The sequence below is a fragment of the Mytilus californianus genome, unplaced genomic scaffold (genome assembly GCF_021869535.1).
Source record: "Mytilus californianus isolate M0D057914Y unplaced genomic scaffold, xbMytCali1.0.p SCAF_25, whole genome shotgun sequence".
Lineage (NCBI taxonomy): Eukaryota > Metazoa > Mollusca > Bivalvia > Mytilida > Mytilidae > Mytilus > Mytilus californianus.
Window position 1 is genome coordinate 4,401,448 of NW_026262674.1, and position 24,203 is coordinate 4,425,650.

General features: G+C 33.9%; 1 protein-coding gene across 2 annotated transcripts; it reads left to right on the forward strand.

Annotated features, from left to right (window-relative positions):
* Nucleotides 1–1,545: 1,545 nt before the first annotated feature.
* Nucleotides 1,546–23,416, forward strand: LOC127732567 (cholinesterase 2-like). Of its 2 annotated transcripts, XM_052241624.1 has the most exons (6): nt 1,546–1,659; nt 8,170–9,444; nt 10,813–11,080; nt 16,590–16,741; nt 17,788–17,825; nt 19,686–23,416. In XM_052241624.1, exons 2-6 carry the CDS (start codon nt 8,178–8,180, stop codon nt 19,695–19,697), a joined length of 1,737 nt encoding a protein of 578 aa, XP_052097584.1. In that variant the 5' UTR covers nt 1,546–1,659; nt 8,170–8,177; the 3' UTR covers nt 19,698–23,416. The 2 variants fall into 2 exon arrangements, with proteins under 2 accessions (XP_052097584.1, XP_052097582.1); XM_052241622.1 differs by lacking the exon at nt 17,788–17,825.
* The last annotated feature ends 787 nt before the right edge of the window (nt 23,417–24,203 follow it).

Genomic DNA, 24,203 nt, shown 5'->3' on the forward strand with positions numbered 1-24,203 from the left:
CATAAGTATCCATTTTTGATTCGTAGAAAAATTCAGTTTGAAGAACAATATTTTTTTAACTTTAAGATATAAAATGTAAAGAGAACTAACACAAACGCTTGTAACTCAACATCTTCATTGAAGCAATCTGAATCTCATTCCTGATCCTCCCATTTTACCCACTCTAGAAAAGCTTGTCAGTTGTTTGATTTTAAATTCGACTTTGTCCTGAATATGCATGAACTATTTGTCACTGGACGTTTAGTTAGCACTAATGAATCATTTATATTGTATTTTTTTTATAATTCAAATCAAACAATAAATAAGCATATTATACGCTGCATTGATCTAGAGTTTTTCGTATGAAATTATAGAATAACAGTTTTGAAATAATTTAACCTTTAAGGATGTTTGCTCCTCTTGTTTTTTATTTTTTGCCAGATATTTGGAATCCTCTGGTTTTATCCATGTAGTACCATTGAAAATTTTGCCCGCAAACCCCTACTTTTCTTTTAATAATTTTATAACATATAGTTAAAAAGCAATTTTTGAAAATCTTATAAAATCCTTGTTATTTTTTCATAGTTTTTGAAAGAAAAAAGGTGCCAATGTTAAATATATGAAAATTCTAGAGAGAATTATTTCCCGCAAAATTTTCAACGGCTTGTATCTCGAAAACAAGCACACGGACCCTTCATTTTTCTGTTTTTTCAGTTCCTTTATTTATATACTATATCAATTTATAACAGTCTTTTAAAAATCTTGTTATTTTAAAACAGAGTAATGAGTATCAAAGTTATGGACGATTTTCTTGAAGGCGATACTTAGTTTTAGAATATTGAATAAAGTATGACTCTGATTTGCTTCGACACAACACCTTTAAAAAAACATAAAAAACAATATTCACTTGAAGTTTAGCAAGTCTTTGCATACAAAGTTTGTAACCAATACATCTTTTGCAAACGTTAATGACTTGAATTGCATTTTTACAGATATGAAACAGTATGAATTTCATTGAAAAAATGGACGCATAAATAATAGATCAATTAATAGATCAATAATAGGAACTTGAACAAAATCTAAGAAAAAACATCTAAGTTGAGAACCGAGTTCTGAAAGTTAATTGATTATACGAGTTAATTTGAGATATAAATTTTGTCGTTAATGTTTCAGTTACATGTGCGTTCAGCATATATCATTTCCCTTTCTCGATGAGACATTTATCAATATATGCATAAAGAAAGCTTATTCATTTGTTTATCTGACAATGATTCAACACAGAATGTCATAACGAGGTTGTTGGACCCGGAAACGAGTCTGATCAAATAGTTATTATTTTTCAAAGGCACGTTTAATGTCTATCAATCTTATAATTGAAACATAGGTCCGAGACTAATCGTTTGACCCCCTGACACGCTAAAAAGATAAAATGTATAATTGTAATCCATTAAATTCTCATTTACGACGATTTGAATGTTACGACTATCGTAAGTTGTCATAAAAGCTTAAAAGTGACACCTATATTATATGGTGTAATTTAAAGGGGCGTAACTGTATTCTGTAACAAATAAGAAATCTATTTCACATTATAAGACGTATTCAATTTAAACGGTATACAGATCGGAGTTTTAGAAATACCTGTAAAACAAACTACAAGGAATAAGCCGTAACATTTTATAGGTAAATATTTTCTTTATAGTCTGGAATATTTTAAGTTTATACCTTGTTAGCGGACTAGCGTTTTTAAATATCTTTAAGTAAATTAATCAATGCAAAATATGTAACCAGCTTTGATATTCTTGAATTCGATCTGTCAAATTGAACACCACAGTGACATTCACGTTTTGTTTGAACTAATTGATATTGAATATACTTGTAATGTTATGCCTTCATTAAATTAGTTGACAAAACCAAGTTACTTTAAATATACAGCAAATTAATACCACACCGTAATTAACTGCTTTTAAATTGTTGTTTTATTTAATTATGTACAAGTTTTTCGCTTACTTACAAAAAATTTACATTGCTCAAGAATAGGTATTAAAACATAATTAAGGATAAGAGAATCCGACAAAAAGTTTGTGCACTAATTCATTTTAAAATCATTGACAATTCAAATTAAGATTTAGGGTTCTAATACACCTATGGTTACACAATGCAAATCACAGGACAATTGCGTGACATATCAGATAATATAAAAAAAAAATAAGCAGTAGTGGTTAATAGCCAATGAGACAACTATTTAGCAGAGTCCAGATGACTATGTTAACAACTATAGGTCACCTTCATGAATGAGCAAAACCGATACGATATATACGTTCAGTATATGCAATTTATTTTGGGGTGTTTATCAAGTTCATTATTTAACTTTAACAAATCACTATTTCACGCGACCGAAAATATTGATCTTGCATAAATTGACCGAAAATACTGATCTTGCATACATTGAGAAATTTAGAGCCTTATTCGACTCCTCACTAACGAAATTCAATTCTCGTAGGTGAGGAAGATTAAAAAAAAAATTCTTTATCTTGCATAAGGAAGCTCTATTCTTTCTCAGCTTCGTCGCTTTAACTTTTTTTCTCTGCCTAACGTTTACTAGTGACCTGCGCAATGCCTGTATTGAAACATATCTTAACTGGTTTATCTGTTGATGACATTGCGATGTTATGTATTGATGTCTTAGCATCAACGAAATAATGCTATGCTATATATGAGAAATGTGCAAAGAGGTCATCTTCAAAGTCATATTACATAGATAATTCATTGAACTTTTAGATGAATGTTTCTTTTTTATATCAATTAATATAACATATGAGATTGTGATCTCATAGACTAAATCATTTGATCTATATCGTCTTTATTTTTACTATATAGTACATAACGCTTTACATACATTAAGCACCGGTTATTTTCTTGTGTGTTGTTTACGTGTTTCTTCTTATATATATATATATTATTAATCGAATATTTTTAAGGATTTGTGATTCGTTAAAACTTGATCACATGTACATTTGTATTTGCTCAGTTTGCACGCCAATACTGTTGTGTTTAGCTTTTCGTAGGTCAAAAACAGCATATTGCACAGAGCATACAGCATGTTACTAAAAATAGATTCTAGAAATCCCCAATTTTACATTGTTCATGCAATAGTTGTTGATTAATAATATAACAATTGTAGCCTTTGGTTGAGGTCAATACGATGTTATATCGACCCAGAGAAGCATATCGACCTCGGACTTCGTCCTCAGTCAATATGCTTCTCTTAGGTCGATATAACCTCGTATCGACCTCATACAAAGGCTATAATTGTATAGTATTAAGACTGAATGGCATATAGAAAATTCCACTCAAATACGTGCTTACAACCGTTTTGAACTTACAATGAATTATGAGCTTTTGCTTAATGCATCAATACGATTTTGAAATGAAGAATAGCTTTGCTTTTTATTTTGTCAAGTGTGTATAGAGATTTTGTGTCACCAATATATAACATATCCCAACTTATCCACATTTATATCATAAACGTGGCAAATCTTCCGTATTTTTGTTTCACTCATGAAACCCGAGAACTATTAAAGTCTTAAAGAAAAAAACAGAATAATGGAACATCTTTAGTTTTTAAATTTGAGGTTTGAATGTTCCTAATGAATTGAATCCAGAAAATCACTTCGGAAGCACCAATTTTATAAAGTGATATTTTCACTTTGAAAAATCTGAATGATTTCATAGTATGATTACCAAATTATGAGACAACTATCCACCAAAGTTCACACAAAGTGGATGTAAGCAATTATAGGCAACCGTACTGCCTTCAACAATGAGAAAAACCCATACCGTATAGTCGGCTATAAAAGGCCCCGACATGAAAATTATGAAACAATTCAATTGAGAAAACTAACAGCCTAATTTATAACAAAACAATTTACGAAAAACAAATATGACAGACATGAACCAACGACAACCACTGAACTACAGGCTCCTGACTTAGGACAGGTACATAAAGAATGTGGCGGGGTTAAACATGTTTGTGAGCGCTCAACTCTCCCCTAACCTGGGACAGTGGTGTAACAACACAATATAAGAACAAACTATAAAAATCGGTTGAAAAAGGCTTAACTCATCAGATTGATACAAAGAAGAGAAACACCAAACATAAACACAGACCGGACGTGGCAGGGTATTTATCCATCCCTCATTCCGTACAACAAAAAGGACACTAAGTACAGATCTGAGAGTACTCGCAGTTACTGACAGCTAGTTCAAAGCCAATAACAACTAATATGTTATTCCTACTTTGTTGTTTATTTAGTGGCCCTTTGATATCTTCTCATTCTTTTAGCACCGAAAGACACAAAAAACCTGAAACACATTAATTTGTATACATAAAAGACAACACGTGACATCCTTTATGATAGTGTTTATGTATGATCCTAACCTTTTGTTTGTCCGATCAAAATTCAAAGGGAGATAATTGAGATCTCAGAAACACGCATATCCATGATCTTGATCACAAGTCATAATTGATTGATTAATTGCTTAACTATATTCGGTGTTTGTTTTTTGTTATATCTTACAGTTTGAGGTTAATTTTGACAGATCTATGTTATAATGAGTTATTCATCTTTATCTTATACAGACAAAATATGATGTTAGTTGATTTGTTTTGTAAGGTTGCTGTCTCATTGAATTTAACTTCACATCTCGTTTAAATCATAAAACGTACAATTTTCGAACTATTGCAAATCTCATTCGTCGTATAAATTAATTACTTAATCAAAATGAATTTGCATGATTGAATGAATTGATCAACACATTATTCTGAAATCTTTGTCACAGAAAGTGGACCGATACACAGGCTGTATTTCAAATTAGTCTATAATTAACTCGAAAGCAAACATTTGACACAGAATATCATCATTGTAAAACTTTGATTATTAAAGTATAAAATATGCGTTCCCACATTTGGTTTAAAAAGACTTTACGAAAAGGTTATATGCTGAAAGGATGCCGTAATATTTCTTCACACACGCAGTGATTTGTTATAGAACACGATGTAATTTTCTCGCTGACGTAGATTTATACAAATTGGAGAAATTTGTAAAGTACTTGAGAACAACGAGGTACACTTTAAATCGTTTACTCTATACCTATAGACTGTTAATGCTGAGCGTTTAACTCTACCCACACACTGTAAACACTGAGCGTCAAAATGATAATCCTCTACCTACAGTCTGAAAACGCTGAGAGTGAAAATGTTAATTCTATCTACAGACAGTAAACGATGAACGTCAGAATGTTTATTCTTATCTGCAGACAGTCAAATTCTACATGTAACCACAGACTGTAAACACTGAGTCAAACTTTACCTACAGACCGTAAACATTGAGCGTCAAACTCTACCTACAGACCGTAAACGCTAAGCGTCAAGCTCTACCTACAGATCGTAAATGCTGAGCGTCAAATATCTACAGACAGTAAACGTTGAGCGACAAAATCTACCTTCAGACTAAACGCTGAGCGTTAAATTCTACATACAGACCGTAAATGCTGAGGGTCAAGCTCTACCTACAGACCGTAAATGCTGAGCGTGAATCTCTATCTACCGACTATAATCGCAATGAACAAACGGCAACCGGGTTGAACGCTCACAAAAATATCCGTATACGGTGACCCATAACTGTATCGTATGGGTTTTGTTCATTGTTGAAGGCCGTATACGGTGACCTATAACTGTATCGTATGGGTTTTGTTCATTGTTGAAGGCCGTATACGGTGTCCTATAACTGTTTCGTATGGGTTTTGTTCATTGTTGAAGGCCGTATACGGTGACCTATAAATGTATCGTATGGGTTTTGTTCATTGTTGAAGGCCGTATACGGTGACTTATAACTGTATGGTATGGGTTTTGTTCATTGTTGAAGGCCGTATACGGTGACCTTTAGTTGTAACGTATGGGTTTTGTTCATTGTTGAAGGCCGTATACGGTGACATATAGTAGCTGTATCGTATTGGTTTTTTTCATTGCTGAAGGCCGTATACGGTGACCGATAACTGTATCGTATGGGTTTTGTTCATTGTTGAAGGCCGTATGCGGTGACCTTTAGTTGTATACAGCCACATCCTTTGGTTTCTGTTTGATAGTTAAGACAACTATAAATTGGCAATCATACACATCACTGTCATGTTACACTGTGAACACTCTAACAAACATATATTTAGATATAGAATAACCAGTTAGACAGCAACCTAAACTAAGTTTTTGCAATTAGAGTTTGACTTTACTCAAGGTTTTAACTGGTTGTAAACTACATCTTGACTTTACGCAAGGTTTTAACTAATTGTAAACTACAGTTTGACTTTACGCTAGGTTTTAACTAGTTGTAAACTACATCTTGACTTTACTCTAGTTTTTAACTGGTTGCAAACTAGAATTTCACTTTACACTAGGATTATACTAGACTAGAGTTTGACTTTACGCTAGGTTTCAACTAGTTGTAAACTAGAGCTTGACTTTACGCTAGGTTTTAACTAGTTGTAAACTGGAGTTTAACTTTACGCTAGGTTTTAACTAATTGTAACTAGAGTTTGACTTTGGCAGGTTTTAACTAGTTGTAAACTAGAGTTTGACTTTACGCTAGGTTTTAACTAGTTGTAAACACTTTTTTTCATTCATTAAATGAGTGTCTTGAAGTGATGTAATATGGAGAAAAAAAATCTGAAGAATTGAAGAGCACTCGAGACAAGAATTTAAAGTGTCTTTTCAACCTTTGAAAGCTATAGACAGTACATAAGTATATATTCATAGACAAAATAATTTCTAAAGATCGATTTATAATTACAAAACACTTGACATTTATAGGACGATCTAGCAATAGGTACATATACATCATCTGGAGTTTTTTCTTTAGCTGTATGTTGTAACTTTCTTGTCAAGTTTTAGATCATTTCACACAGTGGTCACATGTAAGATAAATTGATTTATTTTCGTTATAAGGTATTTATTTTTCGTTTTGATATGTTTGAGCTTTTGACTTTGCCATTTGATAAGGGACTTTCCGATTTGAATTTTCCTTTGAGTTCGGTATATTTGTTATTTTACTTTCTAATATGATACATAAAGGTTTTTAATTAAAAGTAACTTTTTGTCATGTTTCACGGTCAGTTAATTATTTAGATAAGTCTTTTAATTAACTTTGCATAGAATATTTTGTTGATAAAAAAAGTATAGATGTTATTTAAAGACAAACATCATGAAAAATAAACAATTTAATGTTTTTCTAAATTATAGATAATGTTAACGTTATTTGAGGCGTCATGATTAAGTGGTTTTTCATCAATCATTGGCGTCCGTCGTCTGTCGTGCGGCGTCCGTCGTCTGTCATTCGTTAACTTTTACCAAAATCTTTTCCTCTGAAACTACTGGGCTATTTGGAACCAAACCTTGACACAAAGGTCCTTCGGGTAGCTAGTTAATGATGATTTTTAGTCATTTTTAAACGAAAATTATAGTAAATAAAGAAAAAATGTACACAGAAAAAAAGATCAGCCAAAAAAAAAAAAAAAAAAAAACAGCTAGAAAGCAGTCATGAATTATATATTTTATTGTATAATATTGGATATTGTCCATCGTCGAAGATGAACATTGATGCAGATAAAAGACACAGACTTTATGTATAGCCTTTAGTTTACTGTAATTACATTTTACAGTATTCTTTATTTTTGTTTGTGTACAATGGTGAACTAGTAAAACAATTTCAAACTATTCTTATATCGACCCTTTTTCCACAAAACAGGTACATGTACTTATTGATTAATCTTTTATTCTAAATGCGGATTAAAAGTTTAAGGGAGCTACCATTTGTTTTTTATGGGGGGGGGGGGGGGGGGGGGGGGGGGGGGGGGGGGGCTAGGATGAAATTTCAAAAAAATAGGCAGGACAGGAGTTTTGTGTAAAAAAAAGGCAGGATGAGCAACTTGGTAAAAAAAAAGGAAGGATGAAAATTTGGTTAAAAAAATTCAGGATAAACTAGTAAAAAAAAGGCAGGACCGAATAGAGTAAAAAATAAAAAGGCAGGACAGAGATTACAACTAAAAAAAAAGGCAGGACAACATTTTTCATCCTAACCCCCCCCCCCCATAAAATTCAAATGGTAGCTCCCTAAGTAGATTTTCCTTTTTTTCTTTCAGTCGGAAGAATGAAAAACTATGGTGTCGTTTTAGTTCATGCCTTTACAGTTTATATAGTGGCCTCTGTTGACCCGGAAGTAGTTACAACACACGGACGAATCCGAGGCTTTGAACAGACATCATACAGTAACAAAATTGTTTCTACTTTTCTTGGAATTCCCTTTGCTAAGCCACCTATTGGAGATTTGAGATTCAAACGACCGGAGCCGTTACAAAACTGGTCAGATACGAAACAATGTAAAGTACTTCCAAATTCTTGTCCTCAAATAAAGTTTCACACGTTTAATAATACTGCTGGTCAAATTGGCGAAGAAATGTGGAATTATAATACAAATAGTAGCGAAGATTGTCTTTATTTAAATATATGGAAACCAAAAACAACCTCAGGGAATAAGTTGTCAACTCTTGTATGGATATTTGGTGGTGGGTATATTTATGGTACATCAACTCTTGACCTTTACGACGGAACTTATTTATCAGCATACGCCGATGTAATTATTGCATCGATAAACTACAGAGTCGGTCCATACGGGTTTTTATATATGGGTAATTCTGAAGCGCCTGGGAATGCAGGACTTTTGGACCAAGTTGTTGCCCTAGAATGGATTTATAATAATATAGACTATTTTGGTGGCAGCAAAGATTCTATAACTATTTTTGGCGAGAGCGCAGGAGCTGCAAGCGTTTCTTATTTAATGGCGTCAGATTTATCGAAGAACTATTTTCAACGAGCAATTTTACAGAGTGCTTCGTTACTTTCCACGTGGGCATATCAAACACCAGACGTTGCGATGGAATACGCCCATCTTTTAGCTGATGAAGTTTCTTGTGGAGGAAAATCCGCTTTAGAAACTGTTCAATGTTTACGACAGGCTTCAACAGACGATTTAACTAATAAAGCATGGAATCTTCCCATGACCCATGTGCAGTGGCCTTTTGCACCTACGCTCGATAATTATTTTATTCACAAGAGTCCTACCGAGATTATGAAAACTGATTATTTTGCAAATAAAGACATTTTATTTGGTTTCAATAGAGATGAGGGAAGTTTTTTCCTTTTATACTATTTAATAGACAAAATGAATTATCCTGCTAGTAAAAATATGAGTCGGAAGAATTTTATAGAGGAAATTCCAAATATAGTATCACTCGACGGATTGTCTCTTATTAACGGTGACAAAGACAGATTGCTTTTTGATGCAATGTTGTTATATTACAATGCTTGGAGTAATGTGACTACGTCAGACTACTACTTCGATGTCTTAGATGATATAGGTAAGTGTCCTTCAGGAAATGAGAGAACATATCACATGTCAATTAAAAGTGAGGTTCTGGATGGGTGTTTTTCCATTTCTGTATTCTTTAGTTTTTTAGGCCATTATTCTCTATTCTTTATATTATAGCACCTCATCATTCTCTATTCTTTATTTTTTTGGTCCATTTTTCTCTTTTCTTTATATATTTGTCCATTATTCTTTATTCTGTAAATGCCCATCCACACCTTCATAACTAAGTCTTATTGCTAAAAAATTGTTTGTCTTTATAAAATCACAACAACAAATAAGAGGTTCTTAGTTAAAGAAAAAGGCAAATCTATTTTTAAAACATAAAAATAAGGAGATGTGGTAAGCCAAATGAAACAACTACTAAAGATCATCGTACGCGTACGGCTTTTAATAACGAGTAAAATCCATACCGTATATTCAGCTATAAAAGATTCCGACATGACAAAATGTAAAATAATCAACAACCCCCCAAAACAACGTCCTGATTTATGACAAAACAATAAATGAAAATTAAATATGACGAACAGTTTATATTAGGTATTTGAGTTTTTGTTATGTATTAATGTACGACTGTGCAAGCCATTGCTATTGAAATTTAACGAGTTTTGTTAGTTCGATATACAAATAAGGAGATGTGGTATGATTTCCAATGAGACAACTATATATCTACCAAAGTTCAAATGAAGTGGATGTAAGCAATTATAGGCAACCTTACGGCCTTCAACAATAAGAAAAATCCATACCGTATAGTCGGGTATAAGAGGCCCCGACATGAAAAATATGAAAAAAATTAATAGAGAAAAATAACGGCCTAATTCATAACAAAACAATCTACGAAAAACAAAATATGACAGACATGAACCAACGACAACCACTGAACTACAGGCTCCTGACTTGGGATAGGCACATGTAGAATGTAGGGTGGGGGGATTAAACTAGTTTCCTGGCGCCAAACCCTCCCCTTACCTGGGACAGTGGTGTAACAGTACAACACAAAAACAAACTATAAAAATCAGTTGAAAAGGGCTTAACTCATTTGATCGATACAAAGAAGAAAACATCTTACGAAAACACAGACCGGACGTGGCAGAGTATCTATATATCCAACAACAAAAAAGACACTAAGTAAGATCTAAGAGTACTCGCAGTTACTGACAGCTAGTTCAAAGCCAATAACAACTGATAAAAACATGTATATAAGACACAGTATACATCCAACATCCAATGTACTATATTCTCATATCAACTGTTTTTTTTTTTTTTTATTTTTCGTTTTCGCATAAAAAATTATAACATTGAAACGTTCTTTATATTTCCAGAATCTATATTTATCTATGAACTTATGGTTTCTTTTCAGCGGGAGATTTTAATTTCAAATGTCCAGTAGCCGAATTGGCCGAACTACTTAGCCGTTACCCTAACAGAAACGGGACACTTTATGGCTACTATTTTAACCAGTTAACATCAGCACGTGATTGGCCAGAGTGGGCCGGTGTTTTACATGGGGATGAAGTAGAATATGTATTCGGAGTGCCTTTAAAATTAATCGACCGTAAATACAGCAGCAATGAACAGTTTTTGTGTCGAAATATGATGGATTATTGGACAGATTTTGCAAAAACCGGGTAAGAAACTAATATCTCGACAACGCAGTGAGTAGTACGGTGTTGAGACTGATCCTCGACATCGGACTGGCATTTCATTTGTTGCGTATGAGCCTAGATATTGCATGGCTATAAAACGGGTGTGTTTGAGCCTCGATGACATCGTACTGGAATGTCAGTTGTTGTGACTGAGCCTCGACGACATCGGACTGGGGTCTCAGTCGTTGTGACTGACCCTCGACAAAGTTGTTGTGACTGAGCCTCGACATCGCAATAGAATATAAGTTGTAAATGAGCCTCGACATAGCAGTGGGTGTGTTAGCTGTTTGGCCTGAACCTCTGTATCGCAATAGGATGTAACTTTTGCTGATTAAGCCTCGACATTGCACTGGGATGGATTTCGTTGTGACAGAGCTTCGACATCCCAGTGGGGTGAAAGTTGTTTGACTGTGACTAATCCCTGACATCGCAGTGGTGTGTACGTTGTTGTGACTGTGACTGATTCTTGACATTGCAGTGGGGTTTAAGTTGTCGAGAAACAAATGTAGCAGTGGGTAGTTAGTTTTTGTTACTGAGCCTCAACATTACAGTGGGTATGATAAATTGTGACTGAGCCTTGACATCGCAATGGGTAGCAAGCTGTTGTGTCAGAGCTTCGACATAATAGTAATAAGTACGTTTTTTACGACGGAGTCTCGACATCGCACTGGGTTGAAATATATTACAGAATTACTCTACATCAACGTGGCTAGTAAGTTGTTGTGCTGAGCCTCGACATCGCAGTGGATAGACAATCGTTATGACAGAGCTTTATTTAACATCGCAGTGGGTTTACGTTTTTGTGACTTAGCCTCGACATCGTAGTGGGGTGTAAGTTGTTGTGACTGAACCTCGGCATCTCAGTGGGGTTGTTGTGACTGAGCTTCGACATCGCAATGGAATGTAAGTTGTTGTGACTGAGACCGGCATCATGATGTAAGCTGTTGTGACATAGCCTCGACATCGCAGTTGGTTGCAAGTTGTTTCTGACTGAGATATAGCTTATTGCAAATATAATTGCATTGATCTACTACACAAACAGATTTAGGTTTTTTTTTCTATTGTTCATTTGTAGCAGATTATGAAATGGGCATATACTAAGCTCTTTCACCGAGCCATATTTTAAAGTGTTTGCTTTTATAAGGCAGAACCGTCCAGGTCTTTATTAATCTTTTTTTACTTTTGTTTTAAAGGAATTCGATCGAACGTTTTGGTAGTCTTTGTTCATCGTAAATTATGTAGATTTTGGACTATTATTTATCGTTATATATTACAAAAGATCGTTGTCTGTATGTTGAACCCTATATGTTGACCTCTATATGTTTTGTGTCGGTTGATTGCTGTCTCGTTCACAGAATGAATCAAGACTTACACCTATTTCTTCACAGAGTGGAATTTCTAGTGAGAAGTACCTAGGGTCTGGACGAATCAAATTTAAAGTTATATTGTGGGTTCCTTGAAATGTTATATTACCAGTTTGACAATGCTGAATTAACCATGGGTGTTTAAGCGATCAAGAGAAGAAATCGGCATAACCGGTAATGGTGGTGTCTTGAAGCTTTTGCTCTAACCTGAAATCCCCACTTTGACTTTGAGGTAGAACAGCAATAAAAGCCCTGTCCCTCTAGTAGTCAATACCGTGTTGAGATAGATCAGCAATAAAAGCCCAGTTCCTCTAGTAGCCAATATTGTGTTGAGATAGAATAGCATTAAAAGCCCTGTTCCTCTAGTAGTCAATAACGGGTTGAGATAGAACAGCATTAAAAGCCCAGTTCCTCTAGTAGCCAATATTGTGTTGAGATAGAATAGCATTAAAAGCCCTGTTCCTCTAGTAGTCAATAACGGGTTGAGATAGAACAGCATTAAAAGCCCTGTTCCTCTAGTAGCCAATAAAGTGTTGAGATAGAACAGCAATAAAAGTCCTGTTCCTCTAGTAGTCAATAACGGGTTGAGATAGAATAGCATTAAAAGCCCTGTTCCTTTAGTAGCCAATAAAGTGTTGAGATAGAACAGCATTAAAAGTCCTGTTCCTCTAGTAGCCAATAACGTGTTGAGTTAGAACAGCAATAAAAGTCATGTTCCTCTAGTAGTCAATAACGTGTTGAGATAGAACAGCATTAAAAGCCCTGTTCCTCTAGTAGAAAATAACGTGTTGAGTTAGAACAGCAATAAAAGCCCTGTTCCTCTAGTAGCCAATAACGTGTTGAGATAGAACAGCAATAAAAGTCCTGTTCCTCTAGTAGCCAATAACGGGTTGAGATAGAACAGCATTAAAAGCCCTGTTCCTCTAGTAGCCAATAACGTGTTGAGTTAGAACAGCAATAAAAGTCCTGTTCCTCTAGTAGTCAATAACGGGTTGAGATAGAACAGCATTAAAAGTCCTGTTCCTCTAGTAGCCAATATCGTGTTGAGATAGAACAGCAATAAAAGCCCTGTTCCTCTAGTAGCCAATAACGTGTTGAGATAGAACAGCATTAAAAGCCCTGTTCCTCTAGTAGTCAATAAAGTGTTGAGATAGAACAGCAATAAAAGCCCTGTGGAATTAACCATGGGTATTCTAGCGATCGAGAGAGGAATTAACCATGGGTATTCTAGCGATCGAGAGAACAAATCCGCACAACCGGTGCTGGGGTGTCTTGAATCTCTTGCTCTAAGCGGAAAGCCCTTTTTGACTTTTAGATAGAATAGAACAGCAACAAAAGCCCTGTTCCTCTAGTAGCCAATAAAGTGTTGAGATAGAACAGCATTTAAAGCCCTGTTCCTCTAGTAGTCAATACCGTGTTGAGATAGAACAGCAATAAAAGCCCTGTTCCTCTAGTAGTCAATAAAGTGTTGAGATAGAACAGCAATAAAAGTCCTGTTCCTCTAGTAGCCAATAACGTGTTGAGATAGAACAGCAATAAAAGTCCTGTTCCTCTAGTAGCCAATAACGTGTTGAGTTAGAACAGCAATAAAAGCCCTGTTCCTCTAGTAGCCAATAAAGTGTTGAGATAGAACAGCAATAAAAGCCCTGTTCCTCTAGTAGCCAATAACGTGTTGAGATAGAACAGCAATAAAAGCCCTGTTCCTCTAGTAGTCAATAAAGTGTTGAGATAGAACAGCAATAAAAGCCCTGTTCCTCTAGTAGCCAATATCGTGTTGAGATAGAACAGCAATAAAAGTCATGTTCCTCTAGTAGCCAATAAAGTGTTGAGATAGAACAGCAATAAAAGCCCTGTTCCTCTAGTAGCCAATAAAGTGTTGAGATAGAACAGCAATAAAAGCCCTGTTCCTCTAGTAGCCAATAAAGTGTTGAGATAGAACAGCAATAAAAGCCCTGTTCCTCTAGTAGCCAATAAAGTGTTGAGATAGAACAGCAATAAAAGTCCTGTTCCTCTAGTAGCCAATATCGTGTTGAGATAGAACAGCAATAAAAGCCCTTTTCCTCTAGTAGCCAATATCGTGTTGAGATAGAACAGCAATAAAAGTCCTGTTCCTCTAGTAGTCGATAAAGTGTTGAGATAGAACAGCAATAAAAGCCCTGTTCCTCTAGTAGCCAATATCGTGTTGAGATAGAACAGCAATAAAAGCCCTGTTCCTCTAGTAGTCAATATCGTGTTGAGATAAAACAGCAATAAAAGCCAAGTTCCTCTAGTAGCCAATAACGTGTTGAGTTAGAACAGCAATAAAAGCCCTGTTCCTCTAGTAGCCAATAACGTGTTGAGTTAGAACAGCAATAAAAGCCCTGTTCCTCTAGTAGTCAATATCGTGTTGAGATAAAACAGCAATAAAAGCCAAGTTCCTCTAGTAGCCAATAACGGGTTGAGATAGAACAGCAATAAAAGCCCTGTTCCTCTAGTAGCCAATAACGTGTTGAGATAGATCAGCATTAAAAGCCCTGTTCCTCTAGTAGCCAATATCGTGTTGGGATAGAACAGCATTAATTTAAAGCCCTGTTCCTCTAGTAGTCAATAACGTGTTGAGATAGAACAGCATTAAAAGCCCTCTTCCTCTAGTAGCCAATATCGTGTTGGGATAGAACAGCATTAATTTAAAGCCCTGTTCCTCTAGTAGTCAATAACGTGTTGAGATAGAACAGCATTAAAAGCCCTGTTCCTCTAGAAGCCAATAACGGGTTGAGATAGAACAGCATTAAAAGCCCTGTGGAATTAACCATGGGTATTCTAGCGATCGAGAGAGGAATTAACCATGGGTATTCTAGCGATCTAGAGAAGAAATCCGCACAACCGGTGCTGGGATGTCTTGAATCTCTTGCTCTAAGCGGAAAGCCCCCTTTGACTTTTAGATAGAATAGAACAGCAACCAAAGTCCTGTTCCTCTAGTAGTCAATACCGTGTTGAGATAGAACAGCAATAAAAGCCCTGTTCCTCTAGTAGTCAATATCGTGTTGAGATAGAACAGCAATAAAAGCCCTGTTTCTCTAGTAGTCAATAACGTGTTGAGTTAGAACAGCATTAAAAGCCCTGTTCCTCTAGTAGCCAATAACGTGTTGATATAATTATTGTACCATGGATATACTAAATCCCATCTTTAATTATAATGTAACATTCCGACGTTCTTCATTTACATTCTTCCGCGTAACCTTTATGAACATGCATTGTTATGCCCGCATACTTGCATAAAACAAATATCCGTGATATTTACTTTGATCGACATATTCTTTGTTTAATTTGACACACCTGAGATGGTGATACATGTTGTAGCAGGTGTCGAGTTCGAGATGGTGTCGAAAGCACAAAGGTTTCCATAAACATGTTGATCTATTTGAAGTAAAACGATCATTTGGTTTTGAAATTACTATTTTAAGATATATGATCCGTACTTATTTGAAATAAATACTTTTGTGATAATATTATTATGTAACTCCTCCGTGATCAAAAATCAAAGTAAAACAAACTGCACGTTTATTTTGTAGATATTAAAAGATTGTAATTACCAAAGATGTAAGGATAATTTTCTCTGGATTTCTTTTATTTGCATGCAGGATCAAAACTCTAAGGTTGTTTAAATCTACTGGAATTTAAAAAGTTAAAAAGTTAAATTGTTATATATCTCAAATAACGCACAGTTTAAGAAGAGTCAATTTTAATTTATATTGTCTATTTCTAGCGCCATCGGTTTACCCATTGACTGAATTCAAATATTGATGAGTCTATATGAAAGAGAGTTGATCCCTTTACGGAATAAATTCATTTATATATTAGCTTAGACATTAATTGTTGCATTACATTTTTCTTTATGTAACAGAAACTTTTCAACTTTATAGAGGATACAAATTCAATCCAGGCTATTTTAGTCAAATCTGTACCTATAGTTGTTAATTTCTGTGTCATTTGGTCTCTTGTGGAGAGTTGTCTCATTGGCAATCATACCACATATCTTCTTTTTTATATCTACAGCTTAAAACTATACCTTAATTTTCGTGCTTGTTCTCTCTCGTGAAATTCATCCATCAATATGACTGACGAAAAGGAAATATTTCTATTTTTAGACACCCGGAGATTCAAAAATGGAAGCAGTTTACTTCAGATAACCATCAGTACGCTTTATTGCAAGGTGGGAGAGAGATTGCTATGGAAACCATAGACCTAACTAGAACGTGCCTGTTCTGGTCACAGTATATACCACGGTTAAAAAATGCATGTAAGTATAATAATAGTTTATTACCATATGATGAGTTTATATATACAACTTATATATTTTATATTTGATCCATAAACCAGCGTCGTAAATATGCATGAAATATTTGCCACTGGACGTTGAATAAGCAAAAATTAATCATAACTAGCACGAGAATCGATGATAACGAGGTTTCCTAAGCAAATACAATGCACTTATATATATTACGGAAATGAACGCTATGACTAAAGTATTATACAAATTTATTGAATTACAATGAAAACAAAAATTCCACAAATGAAACAATAAAGTTTTTTTTTACTATGGTTGCAACTACAGCGTTAATATAAGTATATCGATAGGGGTGTAATGAGCAGATGTAGAATTACACACTGTTGCAAAGATATTTTATTCTAAACAAATCCCTTTTGTCAGAATAACTGATTGAACTTTCATTTCATCGAGCCACGTAAGTCATTGTTTTGCAGCTACGACAGGGTCAATTGCGGACAATAAAATCCGGATAATTATTGTCGTAGGGCAAAAGTGGCGAAGTACTGTTTGTTCGTTGTTATTCCTTGTGATCTTCATTACCAATGCTTTGTTTAAACTGTTTGTACTATGCGTATAACGCTTTCAGCCTAAGACAAAACTCATTCGCATTTTATTAGGGCGTTTGCTGTAAAAAAAAGTAATTACGGGATCAAATACAGTTTCAACTGACCACTAAAGGGGATAACCAATTTCCTGCCCGGTTTGAGTAGGGGTGAAAATCTTTAATTAACCCAATGAAATATTTTGGAACTGTAATGCATTTACATTACTTTAAATGTCTATGAACATAATTCGTAGTTGCAATGCTAAAATTGTTATTCCCATGGCATGAGCATAAAATCAAACTTTCTAAATCATAACTTCCCTTCACTCTTCATTGGGCAATGATATGTTAGCCCATTAGCAAACAGTAGGAGTCCTTAAAATTGTAATTGCCAGAATCAAACTCAGGCTTAAGCAAACGCTCTATAAGAATAAGAAAAGTTCGAGTTAAATCTCGGGTTGTCACATTTCAGGTATACCTTTCTGGGATCTGCTTTTAATGAGCTTGAAGGTAAAACAATCAGTGTAATTTTTATTTTGCCAATATCTGCTTACTCTAATATTTTAGCTTCCTATACAGCTTTGCTAATATGCTGACAATACCTCAAAACGAAATAATGCCTTTGCTAAGCCATTCATATTTAATTATGCCATCGTGGTTTAACGTAATTATGCCTCCGTGGTTTGACGTAGTTTTGCCTACATGGTTTGATGTTATTATGCCACCATGGTTTGACGTAATTATGCCATCGTGGTTTGACATGATTTTGCCACCATGGTTTGACGTAATTATACCATCATGGTTTGACGTGATTATGCCATCGTGGATTGACGTGATTATGCCATCGTGGATTGACGTAATTATGCCAACGTGGTTTGACGCAATTTTGCCTACATGGTTTGATGTTATTATGCCATCGTGGTTTGACGTAATTATGCCATTGTGGTTTGACATGATTTTGCCACCATGATTTGACGTAATTATGCCATCATGGTTTGACGTGATTATGCCATCATGGATTGACGTAATTATGCCATCATGGTTTGACGTAATTATGCCATCGTGGTTTGACGTAATTATGCCATCGTGGTTTGACGTAATTATGCCATCATTGTTTGACGTAACTATGCCATCGTGGTTTGACGTCATTATGCCATCATGGTTTGACGTAGTTATGCTGTGGATTCAGTGTTGAAAATTTACAGTAAAGAGTCAGGTTTTTTTAAATATAAAATAAAGACACCAAATGACATAGATGCTAGGAACTATATGTTACAGTACGGTCTTAAACAATGAACACAAGCCCGTTTTATATTTTTTTTATGATTTCTGTAGATTGAAATTTTTATTTTCATATTGTATCCCTAAAACGAAAAAAATTGAAAATACACAAAAAGATACAATATATGTGTGTGCGTAGCCAAGTGTCATCAACACAATATCCTTCATCACTCAAAATGTTTAATTGTTTAAAAACACATAGTGTAGCACTTATTACCGTGCGGACGTGAAGCGTATTTGGATTATCCTTCTTTGATAAATTACTTTTGAGACAAAAGGTTTGGAAAGACAAACATATAACCCTTTGAAAGCGTCAGATGTAATCCTGTTTGAACCAACTCTACATGAACTGCCAAAAGCACCTTTTATGCAAAGACATAAGTTTAAAAAATGTATAAACGTTAAATAGATATTTTATAAAAATCTATAATCCTATACACACAAAATAAGTTTCGATACTATAACCTTGCAGTGCAATCACATGCCTTAATAATTAAGAATTATTTTCGTTGTATGGCTTTATTTTAACTTTAATTTATCAAATAATAGGTTGGTTTACAAAGGCTTTTCATGATATATTTAAATGTAAGAAAAGGGAATTAAACTCAGGTCGTATACAGATAACACTATGACTTAAGGAAAATATACGATAATCAAACACGATAAGTATACACGCCCATAACACGTTAAATAGAACAACACACACAAGGTAGGATGATATTTTGAAAAAAATAGGCAGGACAGGAGTTTTGAGTAAAAATAAAAAGGCAGGAAGAGACACTTTGCAACAAAAAAAAGGCAGGATAAACTAAAAAAAAAAAGGCAGGATCGGATAGAGTGAAAAATAAAAAGGCAGGACAGAGATTACAACTAAAAAAAAATGTAGGACAAAGTTTTTCATCCTAGCCCCCCCCCCCCCCCCCCCCACCTAAAATCAAATGGCAGCTCCCTAACTTGATTTATGTTTGCTGAACGTCAAACCCAATCCTTTTAGAATCAACCAAACAGGTGATATCAATATTAAGTTTACCGTTTATATATTATATACATTTATATGTATGAATAAAAGACTTTTTTTCTCCATTTCAGCCACTACATTGAATACCTGTGTGAACTATGGAAGCAGACTTTACGTATCTATGCACAGTTTAGCAGTAACCTTGACCTCTCTATGGATGTATTCACGTTTATATCAGTGATGAAAATTAGAACATAGCTACCTCAAAACTAATGAAAATAATTCCATCGAAGTGCATTCCTCATGAAACATCAATAACAAGTGCCTAACAATGCAAATTTCTCTCTATATATGAGCTGCGTCGGATAGAAATCGACCTTATGCAAATGAGTGTCAATACATCTGTTAACTTATTTCGGGTCAAAAAAATTCCTGTGCAAAGTCTATAACTGTTTAAAAATTGAGTTGATATAAGAACCCTACAAAACCGACCCTAATTCATCTTTTGTTTCGTATTTGAATGTTCGAAAATCAATCAAAGTCTTATACATGTACATGTATACGTGCACTTGCATAAGGTCGATTTCTATCCGACGAGGCTCATATATAAAAGCAGCGTGCAATATAAAGCGGTAGAACATGCATATGTGCTACGTGATCTGTCATTTGTCGTGTGTAATAAAAAAAGGGTTTTCCCCAGTCAGCAGCGAGAACAACAACGATGTCAACGAATACGTTTCAAACAGTAGCTTTCTGTAGCACGCTTTTCATGATGAAGTTATCTGGTCTCATGAAATTAAAAAAAATGTGACTTTATGTTTAAACTTTTGATCCTTAGCACAAACATTTCCTGACCGCAATATTAAAAAATGAATTTATCTGAAGCATGATATTGAAACAACATGTTGTCATGCATATAAAGCAATATCTTGTCATTAGTCTGTTCTTCAGTAATTTCTACTATTCTCCATCAAAAGCCTTTTTGGGGTATGTAACATATCTTGTTCTCACCTAAGTTAAAACATTTATTTTTGGTCCGTTTGTTTTAATAGTTTTTAAAAATTTATTTTGGTTTTTATCATACCCTTTGATTGTTATTCCAGACAAATACGTCATGCACCAGTCTTATATGAATCATTATATTATTCTCAATTGTGGTACTATTTGCGGTCATGTGGTACTATTTGCGGTCATGTGGTTAAGTACATGTTCAGAATTTCTTCTGGTACAATAAAATCGTTATACATTTTATTAAAGATTTGTTGCAATTCAAACTTTTATACATGTTTTTTTTCAAGAATAAAAACAGAAAATCATCCAAAACTTGATTTGTATATAACGATTTAAAAATTTTTTTTTGCAATCATTGATTGGGGTACGAACGTCCATGGAATACGGCGTTAAACTTTATTTCATCGTTTGTTTTTGAAGCAATTGGATTAGTAAACAATTTTAGTAAAATGTTTACAGGCTTTTTTTTTATTGAACAGTAAATTATCAACTTAATCAACATAAATTAAAAGAAAAACACACACAATTAAGACAAGGAGATTATGTAGTTATAGAACCATTCTCGTTAGCTACAAAAATGGTATAAGTTTAAAAACTAAGTAACTTTCAGTCATCTGTTTTCACTTAATTCTGCAAATAACGATGGAAGTTTAAAAGGGAAGTAACTCCATAATAAATGCATTTTGCGCAGGACAGCTATTTGCAGGCTTTTGATATGATAACTCGTTACGATTGCATCGCATTTTTTGTAAACTTTAAATTAGTCCTTAAGGTTTTTTTCCTCTATTGTTTTATCTAAATACATTGTGTATTGGTTTATCTATTTATAGTTATTGATATATTAATTGTTTATATCTTATTATAATCTTTTGTTTGTAACTAAGTGTAATTATTATATTCTTAGATAATCAAACATTGAAACAGTGTAATTTGGCCCGACTTGCCATTTAATTTTTGCACTTGGGGACAGGACAATTTTTTTTTAGCCCTCCCCTTTTTTCCAAAATCCATTATTTTTTTGTTTTCTTTCAATTTTTCAGTGACCGCTGTGGATAGTTTTTATTTCAGTGACCGCTGTTTGTAGTTAACTATGAATTGTTAGTCAGTAGCAAATTCATGTTATTTCTAGTATAATTATGTTAATATAATACCGAAAAACGCGAAAACAATTGCAAAGAGAGTTCAAATGACGAAGCTATAATCTTGTCCGAGATAGATGCTGGTTTGTCGTTGCTCAGTCTATGTTTATCTTATATTTTGATATGACGTTCTTCTTTCGCTTTGGAAACAAAGCCATGTTCTTATTCCAATAGAACATAGGCTGCAAGGTTTTTTCGTTTTTGCCTTGTTATTGTCGGTTTTGCTCGATTTATGATTTTGTATTTTCCCTGTTGTGTCTTCTGCACTTTTTGCTACATAAGACCTCTTTACTTCCAATATCCTTCCTACTGAAGACATCTTGAACTTTGTAAAATCGACATTATAAATATTTTTGCTCTCCATAGCTTCTCATTACATCCAATCAGTAATAGTTGCCATCAAGGGAAATAACTCGTATGACATTATGATCTTGTAATCAAATTCAGGGTTTCGGAAATATTTTTGGAAAGGTCAATAGTGAAGAATCAGAAATGCAATGTCCTCTGATAGAAGGTAAATAAATTATAGCATTATAATTGTCTGGTAGAGAGAGAAGAATATTAAATTCTTGAAGCAATAAAATGTCATAAAAACAGATGATAAAATGCGATAGTTTCAATTTTCCTAAGATAGCTTTCATATTTCATAAATATAAGAACGTTTTGCAAAAACTAAAGCAAAATTCCAATTCAAAATACAAAAAAAATCCTTGAGGAAATCATAAACCATGTTAAACATTTAAGGCCAAAAACATGGAAGAAAATGTATTTCTTGGTACCACTAAAATAAAATTATTAAGGATGACTTTGTTTTGTACTTAGGTGAAATTAAAAAAAATCTAAAATTTAAAATTGATACTTTAAGTCAGAATAGCATTCGTTAAGGAACAAAATAAGATAAAAATATTGATAGGTTATGGAACTCTTTTTTAAAATATTTGATTTATAAAAAATGGCGGGAAAATGCTGACTCGGACTTTTACCTTATATTTAGCATTGGCATTATTTGGGTCTCAAATCGTACTGAAGTCTTCTATGAAAAGAAGAGCGGGTGATATGGGGCAAAATATTTTACCCTGTATCGTAGGAAAAAAACAAAGAAGTGCGAACATCTGACACAAATTCATAAACCTCACCTAAGTACATCCTTAGAGCATATTTGTCATATACATTGCCAAAACATTTTATTTGGTTGCTTTTCGGAGTTTTTCAAACATTTCAAATTTACTATTTTTCAGTTAAGTGTGAATACTTTTTTATTTATTATCAACTAAATCACAAACGGGCATAAAACAGTTTTGTATAATCATATTAAAATGACCACTGAGGATATGTTGTTAGGAATGCAGCAACCATTTAACTTTAAGGGTCAAGGAGAGGGGTTATATTTATAAACAAATTTCTGCTGTTCGATTTTTTTCAAAGATGAAGTTGATTTACCTTAAATTGTAAATAAATAACCATGCAGACGTTGTCTTGAATTTAATCATTTAATCCCAAGATAATCTCATAAACAATGTGCCCCTCTACAAATATCTGGCTCCATCATTAACATTGCATGATTTTTTTTTCATCCTTCCGCGACTTTTAATCATAATGATACTTTGTATATATTCATTGATTTTTACCTTTATATTAAGTTATATTAAGTATGATCGTTCAATATGATGTAAAGAATTAAGTTAAATCCCAATTAAAACTTTATTTATTTATTTATGTTTTGTTTATTTATTTATGTATATAAGTACGGACATGACTTGATTTTTACATGTACAAAATAAAAGAATTAAGCGTATGTTTGAAGAGGCATGTCCACTTATGACACTGGTCTTTTCGTAGAGAAGTATTTTAAAAATTCTTGATACAGTTACTGGCAAATCTTCACCATTTACTTGAGGCTTTCTATCACAATTTAATTTCAGCTCATTTCATGGTTAAAATTGTATTAGACACCGTTGTCCGTCTGTACGTCTGTGTCCCGTTAACTCGAGTATGCCTAAACATTTTGTGTACACAGTGTTAAAAGTTCTATAAACACAACTTTGTTTTTATTTTGACAATTTTCTTATTTTCAAGAGTTACCGGACATTAACCGTAAATAATTTTTCATGAGTGCAAAGATAACTGAGAATTCTTGAAAAAACGTAATGACATCGTTTCACAATGTTCCGAATCATAGTGACAACCTTACGGTTAATCTTTATTTTTAAATCAGAAATCAGGCGTTCAATGTATACAGTTTTTTTTATAACAAGAACATATCCTTTGGCTTACATATTTTTTTCGCAAGGTTGTCAATCGTTAAAGTCGACAAATAGGCCAAAGCACGGGAACATATAATTATTTTTCAAGAAACCTTTTCAACATGGAATCAATAGATGACACAAATTGGGAACATCTAACACCATAAGTCCATGGCCAATAGAAAACAACGGCCCCAAAAACTTTAATCGCTCACCTACTAAAAATATGTCATTTTGATATTTATTTTTATTATGC